Raw genomic sequence first — 27,849 nt, forward strand, 5'->3', positions numbered from 1 at the left:
TTTATACTTCAACTATTTTTTTTTTACTTTTATTTTTTTACAATTCATATCTGCTGTTAACATTATGCACACGTATACTGATGAGAGTACAAGTACATATATATAGAGGTTACATGCATCTTCATTTCACTATATTGTATATATATATATATATATATATGTATACACACAAACACACACATACAATGAAATTTTCATAAAACTCTAATATAGTATAACTGTTTCACAAACTCTGTATTACTACTTACATTGCTTTTTACATTAAATTTACATATATTTATTTATATATATATATATTATTTTGCTTTTTTTCCTCCAAAATTCTATACTGATTATCACATTACACCTTGGTGTGTACTCTATTATGCTACAGTATAAATCTAAGGGATCAAATGATCTGTCCAAGATTTATGTGTTGTTATGTATGCTATATATATATATTTGTGTGTGTGTGTGTGTGTGTGTGTGCGTGTGTGTGTGTGTGTGTGTGTGTGTGTGTGTGCGTGCGTGCGTGCGTGCGTGCGTGCGCATCATCATCATCATCAGCCAATGTCAATCCACTGCTGGATGAAGGCCTTTCCTAGATTACTCCACGACTGTCTGTTCATGGCTGTCCTTTCCCATGTCACTCCTGCAAATGTGATGTTATCATCAATCCACCATGATTTAGGTTGGCATCGTGCTTGTTTTTCCTCTTGTGGAATCCAATCCAATCCATTACATCTTTTGTCCATTGTTGATCTTGTCTTCGAGCAATACGTCCAGCCCATTGCCACTTCAGATGTTTCATGCTTCCTGTGATGTCAGAGACTGGTTTGGTTTCTTATCCATGTATTCCTTTTATGATCCAGTCTTGTGATACCAAGCATACTTCTTTCCATACTAAATTGTGTTCTTCTTAATTTTTGAATTTCCTTTGTCTTAAGTGTCCTCTTTAGAGTCCATGTTTCACAGCCATATGTCAATATTGGAAGAATACATTGGTTAAAAAATTTTCTCTTCAGGCATAATGGTAGTTGGCTTTTGAATAATGAATGTAGTTTTCCAAATACTTTCCGCCCAAGCATCGTGCATCTTTTAATTTCGTCCATGATATTTTGTTCCATTGATATCTGTTGTCCTAAGTATATTATTATTATTATTATTATTATTATTATTATTATCCAGGCCTCCATGAAGTCAAAAGACTCATCGTGGGAGGTCATTTTTAGGAAACACAAAGTTTGTTATACCATTCCTTGAACCCATTGACCATTCCCACTCCAACCACTCTCAGGCAATAATGATCTACTTGTTTGATTTCATTGTTATTGGTTTTTATTATTTCTGGTTGGACATAGCTATTGAACATAACTTGGGTCATCTTTAGGTTTATCCTCAAGCCAGCTGTTTTGCTAGCAATTTGAAGTTCATGGATACAGGTCTGTAATTCATGTGCAGTTGAAATAAAAGATAACTAGGTCATCTGCAAAGCATAAGTGGCTTAAATAGTTTCCATTTATCTTCAGACCTTTCCCTTCCCAATCAAGAAGTTTGAATATTTCTTCTATGTACGCTGTGAATAATTTTGGAGATATTGGGTCACCCTGTCTTATCCCTCTCTGTATTTCCACAGTAGAGATATACAGGGTATCCCATAAGTCCTGAAATATTTCAATAATTCATAAAAATCAGAAAAATTGGCATATTAGAGTGCAGTTTGCATGAAAATGAATCGCAAGGAGGGGGATTTTTTTTTTTTTGGCAGGGAGAAAAAAAATTTGTTCAAATTTTCACCAATAGAAGGTGTTGTACCACATGCCTCATTTGGAAATATGTGCAAATGAGAGTTCTATAAAATGCAGGGTGTACCACTGGGGCGAACAGAATTATTTTTGTGAAAAGAAAAATTTGTTGCTGTGATGCTTACATCGGTGGATAAAGCATTGTTAGTGAAGTTGTTTTTATGTAAGTGGGGAATGTGTACCACTTCTTCTAGACAGATGAAGCACATTTTTCATGTACAGCCATTGTGGAACTTCTGCAACTAACTTTTGTCAAAGCCCACATTGTGAATTCCTCTCTCTTAGTGGTATCTTGGTAACAACTGATGAAGAGATTGCAGGTTGTATGGATACAAGTTTAACACACTATGAAAGATGTGGAATACGGACATTTTTGCTATGCCTGTAATTCTTGCAGCTTCCTGTGCACTACCTACACCTCTTGTTGATTGTGCTGCTAGGGTATTCATTTACAAACCCCAACGCTGATACGGGCTTTCGATAACACTGGACTGCCGGTGCAAGAGCAATCCTGAAAAATTTCCAGTTTCTTTGAAATGTCGTAATAGAGACTGTAGTCTGTCAGGGAGTGATAGGACCTCGACTTTTCTTCATTCTTTTCTGGGTTTGCATCTTTCGTAAAGCTTCCGCTACTGATTCCCCACTTACATAAAACAACTTCGCTAACAATGCCTTATCCACCAATGTAAACATCACAGCAACAAATTTTTCTTTTGACAAAAATAATTCTGTTTGCCCCATTGACTAGGAATCCTCATCCATTTGTTACAAGCTGCCAGCAATACACCCTGTATTTTATAGAACTCTCATTTGCATGTATCTACAAGTGAGGCATGTGGTATAGCACCCTCTATCGGCGAAAATTGAACTAATTTTTTTTTGCACTTTAATATACCAATTTTTCGGATTTTTAAGAATTATTGAAATATTCCAGGACTTATGGGACACCCTGTATATATACAGGGTGTTCGGGATAAATTTGACATATTTATAATTAATTATATTTTTCCGTAAGTTACATGTATTAACACACACTTCTCTTCATTTAAAAGTTTGGACCCTTCTTCATTCATATACAAGATGTCAGAAAGGATGGATAGCTGGAACCCACCTGAATCATGGAAGAGAATAACTTGTATCATGATGATTCGTGCCCGCCATCAAAATAAGGATATTACGACTGCTGCCCAATGCTCCCTGAATACAGTAAAAACAATCAGGCATGAACTAGAGACTTGCAATGGTGACTACGAGGATGTAGCAAGAAGAAAGATCCCTAGCAGACGATCTGATTGCGTTCGTACAGCAGAATTCCTCGCAAATCTGCAGGAACAGGTGTTGAAGAACCCTGGCATTGGAATTCGGGCTTTGTTCGTGGAGTTGCTAACTGTAGTCAAGCCCTGGATAACAAGGGTAGCCAATGGTAGGCCGTATGTATGGCAGCAGGATTCGGCCCCTTGCCACACCTCTGGGAAAAGTCAAAAATGGTTGTCTGAAAATTTCTACGACTTCACCAGTCCAAATGTTTGGCCTCCAAACTCCCCAGACCTTAACCCCATGGATTATTTTGTATGGGGCGCAGTTGAAAAAGACACCAATCGCACTTCCAGTAATACAAAAGCCCAGTTAATGGATAAAATTAAAACAGTTTTTGCGGCCCTTCCCAGGGAGACTGTAGCATCAGCTTGTTCGAGGTTCCGAAGCAGAATTGAAGCTGTGATCGATGCTAATGGTGGTTATTTTGAGTAAATCTTGTTGATAGTATTGTAATTAACTCTGCCTGTAATGTTTTTTTGTCAATTCATTAAATTTAATAGATACAAAGAAGATTTTCTTTTTCCTTACGAAACTGTCAAATTTATCCCGAACACCCTGTATATATATACTTTGAGTAGACAGTGGCTTTTCTTGAGTATTATTTAATTTAATAAGAACAATTTAATGATAAAGAAACCTAATAATTATTATGCTCTATAACAATGATATATCTTTATCTTTTTGTTAATGAGAATAGTTATTTAATAATAATATATACATTTACATTGAGCAAGCTAGTCTAAACTTATCTAGGTAAATGCGAGCAATGTTTCAGCATCATTTATGACTCCAGTAAATAGAGTGTTCTTGACTATTTTCATACTTTTGGTCTTTTTATTTCTGATTTTGATGCCAAATTTGTTAGAACTGTTATGCAATTCATTTAGTGAATCCTGGTGCCTTGCACTAGATTTATTTAGCAGTATAACATGATCTGCATAAAGCAAAGAGCTAAGTTTGATATCTCTGATTCTAATATCAGGTTTAATGCTACTTTCTTTCATAATGTGATCCATATAGATGATTTTGAATAAAAGTGGAGATAACGTGCATCCTTGTCTTACTCCTTATTTTACATCAAACCATCTTGCTTATATTTCTTCAATTCTAACTATGACAACTTAAATAGAGACTATGTATTGCTGTATGTAATGTCCCATTTACCCCAGATGATTGTCATGTTTTGAAAAGCTTTTTTTGTTCACCTTTTTGTATGCCTTTTCACAGATGTACAAAACTTAAATACAGATATTTATCATATTCCCATGATTTCTCAACTATTTGTCATAGAGTGAAAATTTGATCTTGACAATCTGTATGCGGCCTGAACCCAGCTTGCCCATCTCCAAGTTTCAAACTGTTTCATTTTTTCTTCAAAAAAGTTTGTATTATATTGTTGAGTTTACAGTTTACCTGTAAAAGTTGCTTAACTTTAATTATTTTTAAAACTTTCTTTTCACAAACTGTTCTTTTCAATGTGATATTCATTTTTATCCTACTTAGAACTAAGTAGGATAAAAATGTAGGATTTGAAATTAGAACTACTTGCAATTTCAAATCCTCTGTGCATTCTTGTATCCTGAACTGGCATGAAGATATCACTGTCAACAATGACGCAGTCAATGAGGCATTTCTTATTTCTTGCATCTTCTCTCCATGTGAACTTGTGCACTTCTTGATATTGGAACATTAGTAACAACTAATCCATATCCGGATGAGAAATCCAGCAGATACTGTTATTATTAGCTTTGCCGTTTTTTTCCCCAAAATTCCTCCAAACGTTTCTATATGCCTGGTGGGATTCATTTCCTACTCTGCTATTTTGATCTCCAACAAGTACCACTTTTTCTATTTTCTTAATGTCAGTGCCTACTCTAATGACTCAAAAAATTCTCCACTTCTTCCTTAGGAGAACCTTCTATGGTTCTTAGGCACAAATAAGTTTCATTGTCCATTTCCCCATTTTGAAGTTTGCCCACATAACTCTAATTGAAACTGCCTTCCAATCAAGAAGTTTACTTCATATTTAGTGTTGAATGCTATTGCGGTCTTCCTTTCTTTGATCGTTATTGCCTGAATATAACATTCTATAGTTATTGTTTAGTAAGATCTCATCTAAGAAGACAAAAAACAGGTGAGGTAAGGTTTTATTTTATACATAGTAATTTTTTTCAGTTTGTTAAATGCATTCAGCCTAGCTAAATTCTTCATTTTATTTCTTCATGAAAATTCTTCTTTCCTAATGTGAAAGTTCTACCAAGATATACATATTCTTGTACTTGCTTTTTCAGAGTTTATATATAATCCTACTTTATTTGATACCATTTAATTCATTCATAATTTCTTCTAGTTCTCTTTTGGTGTTTGCTGTTTTCTACAATATCATCAGCATATCATAAATTATTTAGTTTTTTATCATTGATATTAATCCTTTTGCCATTCCAATCCAGTTTATTCATTTAGAGTATATTCTAACACCATATTGAATAATTTGGATGAAATAGTAGCTCTATGGCATATTCCTTTATTTATTTTTAATGAATTACTTTGTTCTTATATTATTATTATTATTATTATTATTCAGGCCTCCATGGAGTCAAGAGACTCACCATGGGAGGTCCTTCCTAGGAAACACAGTCTATCATACTATTCCTTGAACTCATTGACCATTCTTGCTCTCTCACCACTCTATCAGGCAATGCATTCCACAGTTCCACCACCCTCCATGCAAAGAAACCACTCCTCACCCCTTTTGTTCACAGCTTCCTTTTGTAACCTCCAAGGATGGCCCCTTGTCATCGCTCCTTCCTGCTGCTCCACCAAGTGAAAGAACTCCCCATTACTTTGTTCTTATATAAGAATATTAGTAGTAGCTTTTCATAAATTTTCGAAATTTCATATATTATGAGCTGTATATAATTTTGGCTTACTGTATGTTTCTTTATTGCTATTAGGATTGCTAATTTTTCACCTGAATCAAAAACAGTCTTATGGTTTGTGGAACTCTAAATTCAATTGTAGACTGTATTTCTGCATTTTTCACTTAGTCGATTCAATATCTGCAGGTGATTGATTATGCTAAACTCCTTTCTGAATCCAGCTTGTTCATGCTGAGTTTCATCCAATAATCTGATGATTCCGTTTGTTATTATTTGTATAAATAGTTTATATACCTGTGACAGCATATTCCAGTAAATTTCTATCTTTTTTTTATTACCCTTTTTGAATGAGTGTCATGTTAACATTGTTCTAGCTGTTTGGTATATCATTCTCTCCTTTTTTTTTTTTTTTTTTGGTATTAAACAATTTAATACCAAATTTAATTTAATTTTTAGTTCTCCTGTTAATATTTCTTCTGCTGCTCATTTCTGAAGCAGTTCCATCTTTTCTTGGTGTTTTAGTATTTTTCATATCTCTCATTGCTTGTTCTATTTTAAACTTTTATATTTCTGGGATACTCTCTTCTTCCTCCTCTTGTTTTGGTTGCTATGTAATAATATTTTCACAGTGCATGTGGTGTTATATACTTTTGAAAAATACTGTCTAATCCTCTCTACTATGTTGTTTTTTATCTTTAATATCTTGTCCATTTATATTCATCTTCTAGTATTATTCTTTTTTAGTCTATCATGAGAACTATTTTATAATGTTCACATTTTTATTATATTGTCTATTGTTTCCTGTATCATTTTCTTCTGTCTTTTCTTTTTTATCTTCTTTACTATTTATTATTATTATTATTATTATTATTATTATTTGACACCTCCAGGGAGTCCAAAGACTCATCGAGGGAGAGTGTGCCAACAGCATCGAATGATTGGTCCCCTTCCAGCTACTAACCACACTCAAACTTACTTAACTGAGCCATTAGTAGCAGAGGCTCTACCAATCGACCAACCTTTCTGATTGTTTTATTTATTTCTGTAGTAACTTTTCTAATTAGTTTTAATTTTTTTTTTTTCAACAGAGATAATATCTTTCTACAATTAACTGGAAATTCTGCTTCCTTCATAAAAAAAACTCAACAGATTTTAAGAATAAAATTTTGGGATTATCCTTACAACCCACAGATCTAGTTAGCTTTGATGTAGTCTAACTTTTTACAAATATCCCTCTGAGAGATACGACTGATTTGCATTACAAAGATTTTCCTACAGATATTGTAAAATTATTCGACTTCATAATTAATTCAGGATATTTTAGATGCAAGAATAAACTATATAAACAGATTGAGGGAACATCTATGGGGGTCTCCCCTTTCTCCAACTGTAGCCAATTACTTTATGGAACATTTTAAACAACATATTCTGGATCTTTCTTTCACCTAAGTCATCAGTTTGGTACACATGTTGATTTGATGATGTGGTTGCTATATGGAACTCCTCTTTGTCTAATCTTCACAAATTTCTTAGAAAAATTAATTCAATTAACCCAAGAATCAAATTTACCCTAGAAGTAGAAGACAACAATTGTCTTCCTTTCTTGGATGTTCTTATTCTACATCAACCAAATGACAGTTTACAGTTCTCAATATATAGAAAACAAACTCATACTGGTGAATACATTGATTCTAACTCTCTCATCATTCACCACCCTTGTCAGAAATATGGTGTAATCAAATCCTTAGTTGACAGAGCTCATAAAATTTGTTTTACAAATTCTCTTTTAAACAAAGAACTGTTTATCAGAACTACCTTTAGTGCAAATGGTTACAATGCAAAAACTATTGAAAAAATAATCAATAATCAATAAATACTGTCGAAGTAATCTTGCTATTTTTTTTCAGAAAGTCTCTTTCTGAAAAAAATAGCAAGATTACTTTGACAAATTAATGTACAAGTTGCTTTCCATCCAGTTTGCAAACTTTATGCATTCCTTATCTCACCAAAAAGACTGATATCCTCCTCTATCTCATCCTGGAGTTTGTAGAATCCCCTGCTCTTGTGGCTTATGTTATTATGGACAAACTGGTTGATCTGCACAAATTCGTATGGAAGAATATCAGGAAAATACATTTCTCTTAACAAACTCAACAACAGTTTAGCAAACCATGCTTTATCTACAAAACACAGAATTCAGTGGAACAAAACCAAAGTGTTATACAAAAGTTACTTTCTTCTAGAAAGCTTCTACAAAGAAAGCTGAGAAGCACACATTCACAACCCAAATCTGAAGAGAAATGATTGCCTGAAACTTTCTCAATTTTGGGAAGCTATATGAACCAATACTCACCATTCATGTGTTCCATAACTGTAATTAAATTTTGTTTATAATTTTAAAATAATTAATTAACTAAATCAATTTATTGTAATTTATTTTGAATATCTATTAATGCAGATGGAGCCATTCTCCTGCAACTGATACTGAACATAATATCACGTGCTTTCAATTAAATTGTTCTTTATTGAGGGATCTGCACAAATTTTCCTATAATTGTATTGACAATGGCTATGAAACTTAGCTGAAAATTTTACAATAAATATATTAAACATAAGTATTATAATTACAGCTATTTTGCCTGCTTCAGTTTAGGAGTACCCCTGTTTAAATGTCATTGGCTATTTACTCATGGGTTCTTAGGGCATTATGAGTGTAGATGTACTAAAAAGTATATGTAGCTTAAGGAATAGAAAATTGCACATACCTTTTTCTGGGTGTTGTGGCTTTTCCTCTGTCTGCGATGTCGAGAACTGCAGAGTGTGTGTGTGTGGGGGGGGGTAGGCAGTTTGGTAGAATAAGTTAGCAAAACCCAGGTTTTTTTCCGTAATATATAGAAACATATACTTTTATATAGGGTGGGGAAAAAGTGAAAGGGTTAATTTTTTAAAATAGGGAGGGGGAAGGGGAAAGGTAGTTCCTTTCCCCTTCCTTTCTACCTTTCCTAAAAAACTAAAAAACTACCTTTCCCCTTCCCCCTCCCTATTTTAAAAAATTAACCCTTTCACTTTTTCCCCACCCTATATAAAAGTATATGTTTCTATATATTACGGAAAAAAACCCGGGTTTTGCTAACTTATTCTACCAAACTGCCTACCCCCACACACACACTCTGCAGTTCTCGACATCGCAGACAGAGGAAAAGCCACAACACCCAGAAAAAGGTATGTGCAATTTTCTATTCCTTAAGCTACATATACTTTTTAGTACATCTACACTCATAATGCCCTAAGAACCCATGAGTAAATAGCCAATGACATTTAAACAGGGGTACTCCTAAACTGAAGCAGGCAAAATAGCTGTAATTATAATAGTTTATAATGAGGAGTAACATGGGAGTTTTCCCAGAAATAATATACATTAAACATAAGTGTTTCGGGTATTAATATTTTACAATAAAAATATATATTAATTCAAAATGAAGAAAAAATTATAAAGATTTTTGAAGCATCTTCTACTGCTGTTTACTCCTCAGGGATAGGAATAATTACAGTTGACAAGAAGAGGATTAAGCTAAGAATACTGAAAAAATATATGTGTGGCTGTATTTCTGAGATTGGTGGAACTGATTGGTGTAGTTTGTTAAAAAGGTTTCCTCAGAAAATTAATAAAATAGGAATTGTGGATAAAAGAAATAGAAAAATTTTAAAAAAATTACAACTTATAAAGATTTTTGAATCACGTTCACGTGTTGTTATATGATGAATAGCACTTAGTAGATTGTATTCAAACTTCTCATGAGCTGCAGGTGATCCAAAGAGCACAGGTTGGAACCACTGTACTAAAGGACTGGGTGTTGAGTTGTTTTTAATTATAAAAAATAAAGCCATGAAGCCAGTGTATTACATCGGTTAATTGTACAACTCACTTGCCTGTTCTGCTGGATGAAAAATCCAAGTGTTTTAGGGTGAAAAGACTCTACCATCATCATATGAGACTGGCTAACTCACCATCAGATGAAAAGTCCTTATGAAGAGTTTTTTTAGGCTTTAGACAAAAGCAGGATGTTGAAGTTTAGAAGATTTTTATTTATTTATTTATTTTAGTTCATACATTTGTGAATAAGCAAATATAGAGTTCATATCCACGTGATTTTTGTAGTTAGTTGGATTATTCTGTTTTTGAATTTTTATTGACAATGTAGTTTTATAACATATACCAAAAGTTCATAGGTTTTGCCCTGTTATATTTACATAAAAAATATTTTTAAAATATAATTTTCCACTGTGGCATACATGTGACTGTTTATTTAAGGGGAACTTTTACACTATAATATTATTATTATTATCATTATTATCCAGGCCTCCATGGAGTCAAAAGACTCATCGTGGGAGGTCATTTTTAGGAAATACAAAGTCTATCATACCACTCCTTGAACCCATTAACCGTTCCCCACTCCAACCACTCTCTCAGGCAATGCATTCCAAGGTTCAACCACCCTCTATGCAAAGAAACCACTCCTCACCCTCTTGCGCACAGCCTCCTTTCGTAACTTCCAGGGATGGTCCCCCTTGTCATCACTCCTTCCCACCATTCCACCAAGTGAAAGAACTCAACAGTGTCTACCCTGTAACTGCCTCTCAACAGTTTAAAAGTCTCGATCATATCACCTCTCCTTTTTCTATCCACCAAACTCTGCAGTTCACATTCCCTCAGTCGATCCTCATAACTCATATTGTACAGTCCTGAAACCATCTTTGTTATCTGCCTCTGTACCCTTTCCATGGTCAATTTATTCCCTTCAAATCCTGGGGACTAAATCTGAGAACAATAGTCTCAGTGTGGTCTGATCAGGGCCTTATACAACGGAATGATAACTCTTTTATCTCTGCAGGTCAGCGTCCTTCTCAGTATTGCAGAAATCCTCTGATTTTCCCTCATCACCTTTGCAATATGCTCCCTTAATTTCAGTTTTCTATCAATCATCACCCCCAGATCTCTTGTCTTTCCTACCTCCTCCAGTACAGCTCCTCCAATCGAGTATGCATCCTCCCATCGGTGGTCCCAAACCTCAAGACTTTACATTTTGCTGCATTGAACCGACAACCTCCATTTATTTGTCCATCTGTCTAGTTTATTCAAATCCTCTTGCAGGGCTGCCACATCTGCACTATTACTGATAACCCTTCCCAACTTCACATTACTGGACTTTGCTAAAGCTTCTGACAAGATACAGCGTGGAAGGCTGTTGCATAAGTTGGAGGATATGGGATTGGATTGGATTACTGGATTGAGAAGGACGCTGACCTGCAGAAATAGATGAGTTATCATTCTGTTGTATAAGACCCTGATCAGACCACACTTAGACTACTGTTCTCAGATTTGGTCCTCAGGATTTGAAGGGGGATAAATTAACTGTGGAAAGGGTGTAGAGGTAGATAACAAAGATGGTTTCAGGACCAAACAATGTTAAATATGAGGATCAGCTGAGGGAATGTGGACTGCAAAGTTTGGTGGATAGAAGGAGGAGAGGTGATATGATCGAGAACTTTTAAACACTTCAGAGGCAGTTACAGGGTGGACACTGGGGAGATCTTTCACTTGGCGGAGCAGCAGGAAGGAATGATGACAAGGGATGACTTTCCCTGGAAAGTACAAAAGGAAGCTGTGAGCAAGAGAGTGATGTGTAGTTTCTTTGCGTGAAGGGTGGTGGAACCATGGAATGCATTGCCTGATAGAGTTGTGAGAGCAAGAACAATCAATGAGTTCAAGGAGTGGTATGATAGACTTTGTGTTTCCTAGGAAGGACCTCCCGTGATGAGTCTCTTGACTCCATGGAGATCTGAATAATAATAATAATTATAACTTTTAGCTTAGATAAGAGTATGGCTGACAGATATCAAAAAGTGGTGTAGGGAAGGTATGAGTTTGCAAAATTTTAGGTAACCATTGGTGTGCTCTGGAGATCAGTCCTTGGTTCATTATTGTTTATTCTTTACATTAATAACATCATGAAGGATTTGACAGGAAACATACATCTGTCTGCTGATGATACTAAGATAGGCAGTGTAATCATTATGCAGCACATACAGAATGATTTCAGTAGGCTGGAATTGTGGGCAAGTGAAAATGGATGCCAGTTCTGTGATTAGTAAAAGTAAATTTATGCACGGACAGTGTGATGAGATTTCGACTGGTGTGTTACAATGGGAAATTCATTTTAGAAGCAAAAATTGATCAGGCTTAGGGATCTTGGAGTTTTAATAGATAGAAACTTTAAGTTCTGGGATCAGATAGCAAAGACTGTAAATACAACTCAGAGGATAATTTGTAATGCTTGCAAAATGAAGATCAACACAAAAGAATAGGAAAGTTGTACATCGTGAGGTTGCATGAACAAGCTGTGGAGAAGGCACAAGGAAATGTTACAAAAATGAATACTGGAATTATGGAATGTAGATTATGAGAACAGATTGAGAGGATGTGGACTAGAAACACTGGAAAAGAGCAAAGGAGTTGTGATATAATAGAGACCCACAACTTTCTGCAAGTGTCATACTGGATATCAGTAATAAGAATGTTTATTTGACACTTTGCACCAAGAGTGTCAAACTCGATTGGACGATGAGCCATTTGCCATAAAATCGTATCTCAATTGAAAACTGGTCAAATTTTAGCAGCTTAAATTCATACTTGATAATAGCTTAGGCAGACTGTACTAAGAAACCAAAGCATTGCCTTTCTTTTTCAAATTTTATTCCTTTGTTATGATTAGCATAAGTGTCACTTATTAGAGACCAATAGTGATTCCTATTCTCTCATGTGTCTTCAGCTTCCCAGTAGCAGCATTTGCTGTAATTTATGCTCTTAGGTACTGAGCACAGAGAATCAGAAGGAGGGATCATTTACGGAGAGTACAGTAGGTAGGAATGACTTGATAGAAGACAAAGAGCAAGTCAGAATGGATATCAAGAGGCTGCTTAGACGGATAAAAGAGAATAGTGTGACAGGAAGGGTAGTAAGCACATTGCCTAGGTATGACTGTGGTGAGATGAGGCAGAGAACAAGGATTATGAATGATATGTTGGCTGAAATGTGTGAGGACAGGGGAGTACAATTTGTTAATGTGTGGAATGAGTTTGAAGGACGAAGTGAACTGTATGGGAGTGATGGACTGCATTTGAATGGTTATATTGTGAGTCACTTGGAGAGACTGTTGCTGGAAGGTAGAGAAGTGAGTACAGGGAATGAATCAGATCAAGTGGAAGAGACAGAAGAGATTGAAGAGGTGGTTATGAATGAGGAAGTAAGTGGCATGAGTATGAAAAATGAGAGAATGGGTGTGCAAGATGAACAGGAAAATGGGGAGGCTCAGGGTGGACGGGGTACACAGAATGAGAAAGGTGGATGCTCCAAGAGAATGTGAGAGCATGTGTAGACAGAAAAGGAATGGGATGACCTGGGATCAAACGGAAACAGTTGGAATTGAAGAGAGTTCTAAAATGAATAAGAAGAAATGGAAATGGCCCAGTCGAGAATGGAGAGATCACATCGAATGAGTGGTATCAGTGGAACTAGCTGTAGAAATTTCCTCCAGAAATCAGCTGTTGTGTTTATATAAAAATGATAGAAATGTAAGAAACAAGGCAGATGAAATGGTTGCACTAATTGAGTCTGTTCACCCAAAAATTGTTGGAATAATAATAATAATTATTATTATTATTATTATTATTTGACACCTCCAGGGAGTCCAGACTCATCGATGGAGAGTGTGCCAACAGCATCAAATGATTGGTCCCCCCTTCCAACTACTAACTGCACTCAAACTTACTTAACTGAGCCATTAGTAGCAGAGGCTCTACCAATCGATCAACCTCTGCCGGCTTTCTTACATTTCTTACAGAATAAGTGAGACATGGTTAGACGAGGAACAACATCCTGAGAGGAATAGAGACGGAAGGGCATGATGTGTTTCGGTAAAAAGGGAGGGGAGTGCTATTGATGATAGAGAAAGAGTAATGTCCATACAAAGTAAGAAAGAATGATTATGAAAGGATGACACTGATTGGAGAAAATGGTATAAAGTAGCTTTTGCAGAAGGCGTGGTGAAGATATTTAATGAGCAGTTCATAAAAGTTTTTTTTCAATCTTGTGAATATGACTTCATGGAGAGATTGAGAGCAGTTGATGATGGCGAAGAGAGAGAGACTCACTGTAAGTGAGCAAGAGGTGTATGGGGAGTTGAGAAAACGATGTAAACAAGACTGTGGGACTTCATAATATATCACCGCATATTCTGAAGGAATGTGCCAGAGAGTTGACACCTGCCTTGACATATTTTTTTAATATGAGTTTGCACTTGGTCAAGTTCCTAAAGAGTGGAAGGAGGGCAAGATTGTGCCACTTCATAAAGGAGGTGATAGAATTCAAGCATGAAACTATAGGCCTATCTGTGTGTTAGGTGTCATAGTTAAGTTGTTGGAGAAGCTTGTGAGAACTAGGATCCAGAATTGGGTTGACAACAATGGTATTATCTTTCATGCACAGCATGAATTTACTAAAGGGAGGTCATGTTTTAGTAATCTACTTATTTCAATAAGGTGACTGCTTCCATGGACAGAGGAGAAGGATGCACAGTAATATACTTAGATTTATTATTATTATTATTATTATTAAACAAGACCTCATGGAGTCAAAGACTCATCTAGGAGGTCCTTTTATCTCACACACATCTCATCATACCGTGTCTTAAACACATTCAAACTCCTTGCAGACACCACACTCTCAGGCAAGGCATTCCAATCACTCACAACTCTGCACGAAAAAAACCTATCATTCACTCCCCTACTCACACCCTCTTTATACAGTTTCCAGGGATGACCTCTGGTTCTCCCCTGATCTCCCACTATTCTCTGTAGAACTTCTCCACCATTGATCCTATAACAACCCCTTACCAATTTGTAGGTCTCTATCATATCTCCCCTCTTCCTCCTCTCCAATAGACTCTGCAAATTACATCTTTTCAATGTTTCATGATACTCGACATTCCAGAGGTCAGAAACTACCTTAGTCAGTCGCCTTTGGATCCTTTCCAACATCTCTTCATCCTTCTGAAAACCAGGTGACCAAATCTGGGCACAATAGTCCATGTGTGGCCTAATCAAAGCCTTATACAATGGAACAAGAATCTCCCTACTTCTACACGTCAGTGTCCTCCGCATCATTCCCAGAAGCCTTTGTATTGTCGTCACAATTTTGGCTATGCGTCCCTGTCTCTTAAATTTCAGATCCTTATCCACTATCACCCCAAGATCTCTTATTTCCTCCACCTCTAACAATATATCCTCACCAAGTATAAATTCTGCATCCCATTTTTGTTTTCCAAATTTTAAAACCTTACATTTTGCTACGTTGAACTCACATCCCCAATCACTAATTTATTCAAGTCTTTTTGTAAAGCCACAACATCCTCTCTACTCTTCATGGTTCGTCCCAACTTTGCATCATCTGCAAACAACTGAATATCTCCATCCAAATCTTCACCAATATCATTAATATACAAGTTAAACAGCAATGATACTAAAACAGACCCCCTGAGGCACACCACTAGTAACTTTCCTTTTCCTGGATATCACTCTACATATACAACTTGTGAATGTGAAGTCACATTCACAAGATTGAAAGACCTTTATGAACTGCTCATTAAATATCTCCACCACACCTTCTACAACAGCTGTCTTTATACCATTTTCTCCAATCTGTATCATTCTTTCTTGTTGATACCTATCAGATAGCCAGTCTCCAATCCAATGCACCAATCTAATATCCAGCCCCATCCACCCTAGTTTGACTATCAACTTATCATGCGGTAATCTATCAAAAGCTTTTGCAAAATCTAAGTATATTACTGTGCATCCTTCTCCTCTGTCCATGGAAGCAGTCACCTTATTGTAAATAAGTAGTAAATAAATCCTTTAGTAAATTCATGCTGTGCATGAAAGATAATTCCATTGTTGTCAACCCAATTCTGGATCCTAGTTCTCACAAGCTTCTCCAACAACTTAACTACAACACCTAACACACAGATAGGCCTATAGTTTCATGCTTGAGTTCTATCACCTCCTTTATGAAGCGGCACAATCTTGCCGTCCTTCCACTCCTTAGGAACTTGACCCAGCAAGATTCGTATTAGAAAAATATGTCAAGCCGGCGTCAACTGCCTGGCATTCCTTCAGAATATGTGTTGATATATTATCAGATCTCACAGCCTCATTTACATCTCGTTTGCTCAACTCCCCATACACCTCTTTCTCACTTACAGTCAGTCTCTCTTCCCCATCATCAACTGCTCTCAATCTCTCCATGAAGTCACATTCACAAAATTGAAAGACCTCTATGAACTGCTCATTAAGTATCTCCACCACACCTTCTACAACACCTGTCTTTATACCATTTTTTGCAATCAATGTCATTCTTTCATAATCATTCTTTCTTTTCCTGCCTACATATCGAAAGAACTCCTTAGGATTCTTTTTGGCTTCATTAGCTAACTGCTGTTCATACCTCTCTCTTTAGCTACCCTCACCAACCATGTAACCCACCTTGCCTGGTCTTTGTAGACCTCATGGAATTGGTTATTTCCACTTCTCTTATGCTGCCTCCATAATATCCTTTTTTTCTCTATTCCATGCTTATCTCTTTATTCATCCATTTTGCACCTATCTTGTTTAACCTTCTCACTCTTGGAATACATTTAGACATTGCATCTACTAGATAGTGTTTGAAAATCCCCCGAGCTGCATTGATCTCTTTTCCGGCTAACTCCTCATTCCATGCTACACCTGCAAGCTGTCTCCTGAGCTCTTCATAATCACCCCCCCCCCTTGTAGTTCCACATATACCCTTTTCTTACAGAGGTCCTCGCACTGCTGGCAACCACCCAGGTAATCACCTCATAGTCATTCTCACCAATTGTTGGGTGATCTGACATTTCATTTATAATTACATCCTCTGATCAGATGACCAAATCCAAGACCCTCAATTCTCATGTGCCCTCTTTTACATACTGTCTGAGGTAGTTATCCCTCAAAAACTCAAGAAAAACTCATTTTCTTTACTTCCAGTTGCCATCTCATCATTCCAGTCTATATTGCCCTTAAAATCGCCCATAGTGATCACTCTTTTCTTATTTGCTTGGCTAATTTGATTATACATTTCATGGTCATTACCATCCACATTTCCTGGTCTATAACAACATCCAACCAAGTATTTCATTCCATTCACCTCTATCTCACACCATACTGCCTCAAAACCACTGGCACTATTTCCGTCTTGCATCTCTACTTTGTATGGACATAACTCTTTCTCTATCATCAATAGCACTCCCCCCTTCCTTTTTACCCTGTCTATCCTCACGAAATACATCATACCCTTCCATTTCTATTCCTGTCAGGATGTCGTCCTCATCTTACCATGTTTCTCTTATTCTAACAATGTTTAGGTGAACAGACGCAATCAGTGCAATGATTTCATCTGCCTTGTTTCTTATACTTCTAGCATTTGTATATAAACACAACAACTCATTTCTGGATCTACAGCTAGTTCCACTGATACCACTCATTCGATGTGATCTCTCCATGCTCGATTGGTGCTATTTCCATTTCTGCTTATTCATTTTAGAACCCTCTTCAATTCCAACTGTTTCCTCTTGATCCCAGGTCATCCCATTCCTTTGCTGTCTACATATGCTCTCACATCCTCTTGGAGCATCCACCTTTCTCATGCTTTATACCCCTGTCCACCCTGAGCCTCCCCATTTCCCTGTTAATATTGCACACCCACTCTCTCATTTTTCATACCCCTACCACTTCCTCATTCATAACCACCTCTTCAATCTCTCCTGTCGTACTCTCCTGCTCTTCCACATCACTTCCCACTTGATCTGATTCATTCTCTGTACTCACTTCTCTACCTTCCAGCAACAGTCTCTCCAAGCGACTCACACCATAACCACTCAAATGCAGTCCATCGCTCCCATACAGTTCACTTCGTCCTTCAAAATCATTCCACACATTAACAAATTGCACTCCCCTGTCCTCACACATTTCAGCCAACATATCATTCATAATCCTTGCTCTCTGCCTCATCTCACCACAGTTATACCTAGGCAACACGCTTACTACCCTTCCTGTCACACTATTCTCTTTTATCCGTCTAAGCAGCTTCTTGATATCCATTCTGACATTCCCTTTTTCTCTTCTGACAAGTCATTTTATCTATTAGTTATATATTATCCCTTCCGATGCTCTGCAGCTTGTACACCAACTTATCATGTGGTAATCAACTTATCTATCAAACACTCTTGCAAAGCCCAAAAATATCACTGTATATGATTCTCTATTATCTAACACACTTGTTACTTTATCATAAAATACAAGTAACTTACTAAACTAAAACCAACCCTCTACAAATCCATGCTGACCATTATAAGGAATGCTATGTCCATCTACCCAATCCTGTATTCTATTCCTAACTAATCTTTCTAATACCTTGACCACAACTGCAGTTATACAGACTGGTCTATAGTTGGAGACTTCTGCCTTAGAACCATGCTTATGGAGTGGCACTATTTTGTCTTCTTTCCACTCCTTAGGAACCTTACCCACTGCAAGACTTTCATTAAATAACGAGGTCAAAGGCATACATAGCCAAGTGTGGTGCACATTGCTTAAAAATATGTGATGATATGTCATCCATTCCCACAGCCTTATTAACATCAAACCCAACCAACATCTGATACATCTCTGATTCTTTCACTTCCAACTCTCTTAATACTTGCCTCTCTTCTATATATTGCATGGCATCATTTACACTAGTATGATATATGCTGATAAAGTGTTAATCTGCTGCCATGACTATCCATCTGCCATAATTATTCTTCCTCTTGCTTTCCATATTACAGAAAAATTCCCTTCAGTTTATCTTGGACTGACCAGCCAATCTCCCCTAATACTGCATATTTTTGTTCTTTACCATGCTCAATACCTTTCTAGCCTGCACTTTATACTCTTCATTGATCCGGTCGTCACCAACTGCCTTGTACCTCCTCAATAACATTTTCTTTTCCAGCACAGCTTGCTTGATTTCACTGTTCATCCATTTCACTCCTACTCTATTTACTCGCTTAACCCTTGATATGCAGTCATACATTGCTTATGTCAGATATACTGCCTCGTGAGTTTCCATGCATTGTCAACATCTTTTCTGCTCATCTACCTAATGATGCTAACTGATTACAAAGCTTCCTATAATCATCTACTTTATACTTCCACATGTATCCATTTTTGGCAGTAACCTTTTCTTGTTTCATCACTTCCCAAACAAGTCCCTCATGATCACTCTCACCAAATGGCAGCAGTGTCAACACTTCACTAACAACTACATCTTGTGAAATTATCACCAAATCCAAAATGTTAAAGTCTCTATAAAGAGCCAAAAGGCTATTTGTAAGTTCGGTTCACTTAAACCTTGATATTCCAAGGTCTACCTACTCACTGATGAGACCTCAATAAAGGTCAAAACCTGTCTGGGTAGTGACCTCTCCTCATAATGTAAACAGTAATACATTTCCTAGGAGCTGTGTTTTACATTATGAGAAAATATAAAGGATAGTGACAGAGCTTGCTCCACCTTAGACGCGAGTTGCCTAGTGTTGTACTACCCAAGTGATGACTTACGCTTGGACTTGCCGATAGTTCTTCGGCATGAAACTCTTAGATTTCGATCTCCAAGTTTCGTACCCGGCTGTTAAATAAAATAATATGAGATTTATTATCCCCTTAACATAATTTATGTCGCCGGAAAAATAGCCTTTTGGCTCTTTATCGTAGTAATAATAATATTTGGGTATACCGGTCTGGTAATTCATTAGTAGGGGTATATGTAAGTTCAGTTCACTTAAACCTTGATATTCCAGGGTCTACCTACTCACTGATGAGACCTCAATAAAGGTCGAAACCAGTCTGGGTAGTGACCTCTCCTCATAATGTAACACAGTAATACATCTCCTAGGAGCTGCGTTTTGCATTATGAGAAAATATTAAGGATAGTGACAGAGCTTGCTCCACCTTAGACGCGAGTTGCCTAGTGTTGTACTACCTAAGTGATGACTTACTCTTGGACTCACCAATAGTTCTTTGGCATGAAACTCTTAGATTTCGATCTCCGAGTTTCATACCCAGATGTTAATAAAATAATATGGGATTTATCCCCTTAACATAAATTAAAGCCTCTAGTTGCTTCAATTACATGTTGCTTAAGATACCTATCTCTCAGAAATTCCATAAACTCAGTCTCCTGAGTCAAAATCTGTGCATGCACTATCAACTTCCATACTTTGCAGACACATGTTGAAAGTTTATTTTTCACTTGATTAGACTATAATAAATTTAGGTTAATCCTTTATCCAAGTGTGAGCAAACAAAGTTTGCGCCTGAAAGTATCTTCAGGACTGGGTTAAGTTGGTACAACAACGGGAAACTCGTTGCAAAGGTGGAGCAAGCTAACATCACGCCTATCTCAATATCTCCCATAATGCAAAACACATCTCCTTGCGGATATATATAATGTTATGCATTAAGGGAAGGGCCACTACCCAGACTAGTTTTGACCTTTATTGAGGTCTCTTCAGTGGGAGCCACCTTAACCCAGTCCTGAAGATACTTTCAAGTGCAAACTTTGTTTGCTCACACTTGAATAAAGGATTAAACTAAATTTATTATAGTCTAACCAAGTGAAAAATAAACTTTCAACATCTTTCTCTAAATCCAGAGTAATTTAATAAAAAGGTGGCACACCATTTGGCAACTCCTATAGGTAGAGATGACCTTGCTCATGCTTCTGCCTGGTATCTCCACTTGGGCCTGGCTCCCACTGAAGAGACCTCAATAAAGGTCGAAACTAGTCTGGGTAGTGGCCCTTCCCTTAATGCATAACATTATACATATCCGCAAGGAGATGTGTTTTGCATTATGGGAGATACTGAGATAGGAGTGATGTTAGCTTGCTCCACCTTTGCAAGGAGTTGCCCTGATGTTGTACCATTGTATCACCTTACCCCACTCCTGAAGATACTTTCAGGCGCAAACTTTGTTTGCTGACACTTGGATAAAGGATTAAACTAAATTTCTTATAATCTAACCAAGTGAAAAATAAACTTTCAACTAATACTTTCTATATTTCAATTCATTAGCATTACAAATAAATTATCCATATAAAAATCCAAGGGTCCTTTTTTTAAACTGCTTAGTTTAAAATTTCTCTTAAATTTACACTTTTCCAAAATTACCAACCAAAACAACTACCTTTCGAAAGTTTAAGAAGGTTTTGAATAATAAAAACTTGTTATCAATAAGAACATAATCAATGAGACTTCTTTTTTTTTTTGCATCTTCTCTCCATGTGAATTTATGCACATCTTTATATTGGTATTAGTAATAACTAATTAATGTCCCAAACAGAAATTCTGCAAGTTTTTGCCATTATTTGCCTTGCTCTTTTTACCAAATTTTCCTAAAATATTTCTATATGTCTGGTAATCATTTCCTACTCCACTATATAGATCTGCAACAAGGACTAAGTTTTCTTTTTTTATTTGTGTCAGCGGCCTTCTCTAATGCCTCAAAAAATTCCTTGACTCTTTTCATGCTATATCCTTCTGTGAGGTCACAGGCACAAATAAGATGATTATCCTAATTCCCCATTCTGATATTTGCCTACATCACTCTACTTGGTACTGCCTTAATGCCTGCCATTCAAGAAGATTATTCTATCCTCATATTTAGTGTTGAATACTACTGCTACTTCTTTTTTGTCACTGCCTGAATATAACATCTCATATTTGTTGCTCAGAAAACTCTCACCCGATTTTGTCTTCACTGTTTCTGAAACACTTATGTTGATCTGGTGCTTGTCCAATTCTTTTTCTGTTTAGCTCTGGACAATTCCTTATTTTCTGTCAATGCTTCTTCAACTCTGCTGATATTGAGTTGGAGTTCATTCCAGTAACTTACTTTGGCTCTTCACTTCTAATCAAAACAGTAGGAGCCTTATTAAACCAGGCAGTGTCACAGCTGGCATGAAATTCTGTTTTAAGCCCATAATAATAAAATCTGGTTGACTAAATACTGTAACAAGGCACTATAACAAGGTGATTATACTATACTATAACAACTACTATACTATAACAAGGTGACAAATACCTTGGACAGGGAAGATGCATATACAGTGGTGTACTTGGATTTTGCAAAAACTTTTGATAGACTGCCACACAACAAGCTGTTAAATAAATTGAAATGGATGGGATTGGATGACAGACTTCTGAGTTGGATCAATGACTGGCTGTCAGAAAGTTGTATATGGGGATGCAGTATCCTGAAAGAAGAAGGTCACTAGTGGTGTGGTGCAGGTTTGGGACCATTGTTTTTCATTTTGTATATTAATGATATTGGGATGGAGTTAACTAGCGATATGCACCTGTTTGCAGATGATGCAAAAGGAAAGCAATGCAGAGTCAAGCAGATGTTACATCAAGCAGAGATGGCCTTACAGGAGGACTTCAATAGATTGCATGAATGAGCAGGTAAGTGGAACTGTCAGCAATGTTGCAAAGTGTAAGGTTTTCAGATTTGGCAAGCAATGATGGGATGCAAAGTATACACTTAATGAGGAAACTTTAAAAGAAATAAGAGGAGATAAGAGATCTGGGAGTGGTGATGGATAGGACCTGAAATTTAGGTGCCACATTGCACAAGTTAGGAAGATGTCACATTGGATAATGGCAATGATGACGTGCAGAAACAAAGAGGTTATGATGCCATTGTATAAAGCCTTGATCAGGCCTCATATGAATTACTGTGCACAGATTTTGCCAGTTTTTCATGGTGATGAGGATATGTTAGAACAGGTCCAGAGAAGATTCACAAAGGTGGTCAGTGGTCTTTGGAATGTGGAGTACGAGGACAGATTGAGAAAATGTAAATTGCAAAGCCTCGTGAAGGAGGAGGTATGATTGACACAAATAAGCTAGTCAGGGAGTTATTATCAGACTGACATGGAAGAGATTTTTCATAGAATGGGAGGGGTGGAGGGGGGGGGTAGAACAAGAGGTCATTACATTGTTTTTTTGTGGAACTGCCTGATGAGAACTCCAGCCTAATCACCAAAATAATCAGAAATTTGTGAAATGAGCTAGACAATTTCTTATGCATAACACAAATCATTTCCAGGAAGCAGTTAATAATTAGACTTTAGTAAGATCAGACATATGTACTCCAGAATGCATGATAAAGATAATTTCAATCAAGCTGACAGAACGGCAGCATGTTTCAGTGTTAGAAAAGGTTTCTAAACAAGTTCTATTTTCTTGGGTGTTCTATTTAGAGAGACACTAAAGTAAACATCTGATCACCATTTCATTTTACACTTTTTTATTATTTTGTAACTTACAGTAATACCCCCCTTATCTGCGGTCAACCCAGGTCCGAAGATATTAAATGGAAAATTCTAGAAATAAACAATTTATAATTTATGAAATTATGTTGGATATAATATCCACTTTGCCGATGTAATTTTACATCTCCGAAATGAAGCAATATGGCTCTTTCTTTTAGTAATAGACCATTCAGCTGATCCCAGAGGTAATCCAACACCAGGGCAACTCGCTGCAAAGGTGGAAAAAACTACAAACACATTTTGCAGCATTTTGGAAATCAGGAATACCTGGAATTGTGCGCTGTTCCGAGTAGTTCTCTATTATCAGATCGACTATCATGGTATCGCAGTGCTAGTGTTCAAGTAACCATTATTTTACTTAATAATGGCCCCAAAGTGCAAGAGTAGTGATGCTGGCAATTCGGAAACGTGTGCTGAGGTTGCTAAGATTCCATTCACATTCGGATAAATTTATGACAGTATGTCCTTATAATTGTTCTATTTTATTATTAGTTATTGTTATTAATCTCTTACTGTGCCTAATTTATAAATTAAACTTATCATAGGTATGTATGTATAGTAAAAAAAAGTGTCTATAGGGCTCGATACTATCCTCGGGATGTCTTGGAATGTATCCCCTGCAGATAAGGGAGGACTAATGTAATTACCAATGAGCAAAGCTCTTTTGTTTAGTATACAAAAAAAGAGAAGTTTCACTTCTTAAGTGACTTTTTATTTTTAGTATTATGAATATTAAAGTTACTGACTGTATATATGCAGACAATTTCAATTTTTTATTCCAGGTTTTTTTTTTTTTTGTATTACCAAAATGAATGAATGAATACATTAATTAACCACCTTATCCAGCCATGTTATTGTGTTTACACACTAGTCAAAACATGGATGTAAGGTGCCTATTGAAATTGATACAAAATATAAAAGTTTTGATATATTTCATCATATGGACAAATGGATAAAATTAAAGACAGTGTTACTAATTAAAGAGACATTTTATTTAAAAAATTATATAGAAATTGATTTTAATTATCTAACTAATGGTATTAATATTTTTAATGAAATTCTTACAGTTACCTATGAATTTTGATCTTAATATTGCAATGTCTAAGTATCCTGTCTGTTATGAAGAAAGCATGAATACAGTCCTGGTACAAGAAATGGAAAGATTTAACAAGTAAATAATTTTATAATTTCATAATAATGCACTATTTAAAATATTTTTATTGAAATATCCATATTAGAATTAATCTTATCATCATGCCTCTACAATATTGAAAGGATACAAGTCGTGATAATGAAATGGTAATAAATGATATGATGAAGAGAAAGCATATGAAGGAGCCACATTGGAGTGCACATATATTTAGAGAGTATTTGAAGGACAGACAGGAGCTGTGAGCAAGAGATGAAATGTATCAGAATAGTGAAAGATGCATAAATTTGATGAGGTTACTGTACTCTGAGCAAGTGAAAGGATTGGGGCAGCAAATTTAGAGTTGTAAGGATTGTATATCACAGAGCAGAGTGGAGATTTGAAAGAGAATGTTTTTTTGTCATTTAGTTACAATGTAAGTTATACATCAATTCTCACTACAGCAAACTCATGGAAAACAGAAGTAGTTTGTTATAGTAAACAGTTTAGTATGATGAATTTTCTTATGAATAGCCTTCTTTCTTTGGAATTTTAGTTTGAACTTCCTAGCAGGTGTTTTATGGCAAGAATTTGCTATGAGAGTCAACTGTACTTAATAAGAAATTATATTCTTCTTTGTATCCTTTACCTAAGTATACACATAGAATAACCTTATGACTAAACACCAAATTGCCTAGTATCCCATGTGCACAGCACACTTCCTTTTTGGACATGCATACTACATTATGGAAAGGGTTACTACATAGACTAGTTTTGAACTGATTGAGGTCTCTTCCATAAGAGCTAAACCCATGAAGATACTAAGGGCTAGATCAATGGGAGAACGATATAAGTTATATTTCTGTATACAAGTAAAAAAATGGTGTATCCATATCAACATATTATTAAAATACTCTGGATGAAAGAAAGCTGGGAAAAGCTTTTTCATTTAGTTACAAAGTAAATTATTACCAGCCTGGTTGGCCAAGTGGTTAGCTTATCTGCTCTCCAGCCAAAAGGCTGCGGGTTCAAATTCTGCCACGGGCATGGATGTTTGTGATTGTCTGTGAAAATAGTAGTGGTGGTAGATGGTGTTGGTGTAGTTGCGGTTCATTGTAGTTGGTGGAGACAGAGTTACAGAGTAGATGCCCTCCCCCAGTGAGTCTTTGGACTCCCCGGAGGTGTCATGTAATAATAATAATTATACTTAACAAGAAATTATAGTTTTCTTTTTTATTGTTTATCCAGTTGTGATCACAACACATGAAGTAACTTCATGACTATGTTGTTTCTATGGATGATAACTTCACATCAGATTGCTCTAATATCACATAACGCACTAACCCACTTCCTTTTGAATGTATATTTGGCAATGCATTATGGGAAAATGAGAAAGGGGAGGTGTTCATCATAGGCTTAGAGGAGTTTAGATAAGGGTCAAGAGAGCCTATTAGTATAAGGAGAAAATAAAAGTACAGAGATAGGAGAAGAGGTAGAATAAGTCCTCAGTACCTTTTGTTCATCTTGGAGTCAGAGACATTTCGCTTTCTTTTTCCTCAATTCTCTTGATTTATCTGTGGAAAAAGACTCAGAAGCCTATGGATGTTGGCTAGTATTCAAATGATTAGTTTATTTTAGACCAGTCATCTCAAGTTGACTTTCCTAGCCTGGGTTTGTTCTGCCATTTCTGAAGTTTATCAAACAATCTTGGTAGATATAAGAAGTAATTTTCATAGCAAAATAAGACAAAATTTAATTTCCCCTTTTCAGTAATATATAGGTTTGGACATTAACACAACATTTGTTAAAATGTAATGTATTCAAATATTTGTCTTTAGTTTCCCTTTTTTGATATATTCTAATATTTGTGTTTTGCTGTTTAATATTCAATAGGCATATAAAGAAATCTGTACACCGAACTTAATACAGGTATCCCTTGCTTAACACAGATTTGATTATCGCGGCAAAATTAATTGCGGCAATCCCTTGATATATGCGGCAAGAGTTTTGATTAACTCGCCTTTAAATTTACCACACAAAATCATGCTCACACCACAAGGCTGCTAGCCTCGTGGTCATCCAAATTATCTTAATGATCTGTGAAAGTTTTATTTTTCCCACCAAATACAACATCATTGTTACACCCTATGGACATGGGAGTTATTGCAACTTTCAAAGCCTATTTTCTTAAGAAGACATTCTCAAAGGCAGTAGAAACAACAACGGGAGAAAATGCGATTATGCTCCAAGAATTTTGGAAAAAAATTAACATTAAACACGCAATTGAGAACATTCGTGACTCATGGGAGCAAGCGTCTTCTAGTTGCATGAAAGCTGTTTGGAAAAACCTTCTGCCAGAATGCACTAATGACAGGTTGTTTTCAAAATCCTGTGAACAACGTGGTCAAAAAAATCGTTGCAATTGGTGAAGACCTCGGTTTTGATGGTGTTGATGCAGAAGATGTTAAAGAATTATTGGATTCAAATTCAAAAGATTTCAGTGACAACGATCTTCTTGAAATTGAACAATGCACATATGAAGACAACGAACAAATGGAATGTGAAGATGAGGTTCCAAAGGAAATAACAGTCAGAGAACTGGATGGAATATTTCACAGTTTAGAATCGCTTAAGCAGCAAGTAATGGATATCGATCCAGATGTTAATCGAAGAATGCTTGTTTGCCGAGGTCTGGAGAGTCATTTTGCTTGTTATCGTAGAATTTATGCCGATAAGAAAAAAACTAAAACTGTTCAAACGACTCTTTATAACTTCTTTTGATTAAAAAAATTGCAGTAACTAATGTAGGTACAAGTATTTATTAAACATTTACTTTGCATTCATTTTTTATCTTTCCTAAAAAAGTACCATATAAAACCAAGGTCTTCACCAATTACTAATACCAAACTATTAGTACAGTAGATTTGATTAATGCGATTTTGATATACGCGGTGACATTGAGGGATTAATTAACTGCATTAATCGAGGGATACCTGTACTATATTGTGCATTGTTCTTGAAAGTTTTTTTCACTTGGTTATACTCTAAATTAAAGATGCCAAAATTATATTTTTGCTTTAATCCTTTATCAAGTGTAAGCAAACAAAGTTTGCACATGAAGTAACTTCATGACTGGGCTACTTGTATATAGAGGCTAATGACTCCACATTGCTTGCCTTAGCATCCCATAATGCAAAGCACATATCCTTACAGACATGCATAATGCTATGC

At 36.2% G+C, this 27,849-nt stretch overlaps 1 protein-coding gene across 1 annotated transcript in view; it reads left to right on the forward strand.

The window, feature by feature from the left end:
- The window catches only part of LOC150108468 (dynein axonemal heavy chain 7-like), a 990,001-nt gene that overhangs the window by 863,662 nt on the left and 98,490 nt on the right, over window positions 1–27,849 (forward strand). The window contains exon 40 of the mRNA XM_090390473.1: window positions 24,557–24,660. Coding sequence (XP_090246599.1) covers window positions 24,557–24,660 — 104 coding nt within the window. The remainder of the gene's footprint in view (window positions 1–24,556; window positions 24,661–27,849) is intronic.

The sequence above is a fragment of the Typopeltis vanoorti genome, chromosome 3 (assembly GCF_054136105.1).
Source record: "Typopeltis vanoorti isolate ZY-2024b chromosome 3, IOZ_Tvanoo_1.0, whole genome shotgun sequence".
Taxonomy (NCBI): domain Eukaryota; kingdom Metazoa; phylum Arthropoda; class Arachnida; order Uropygi; family Thelyphonidae; genus Typopeltis; species Typopeltis vanoorti.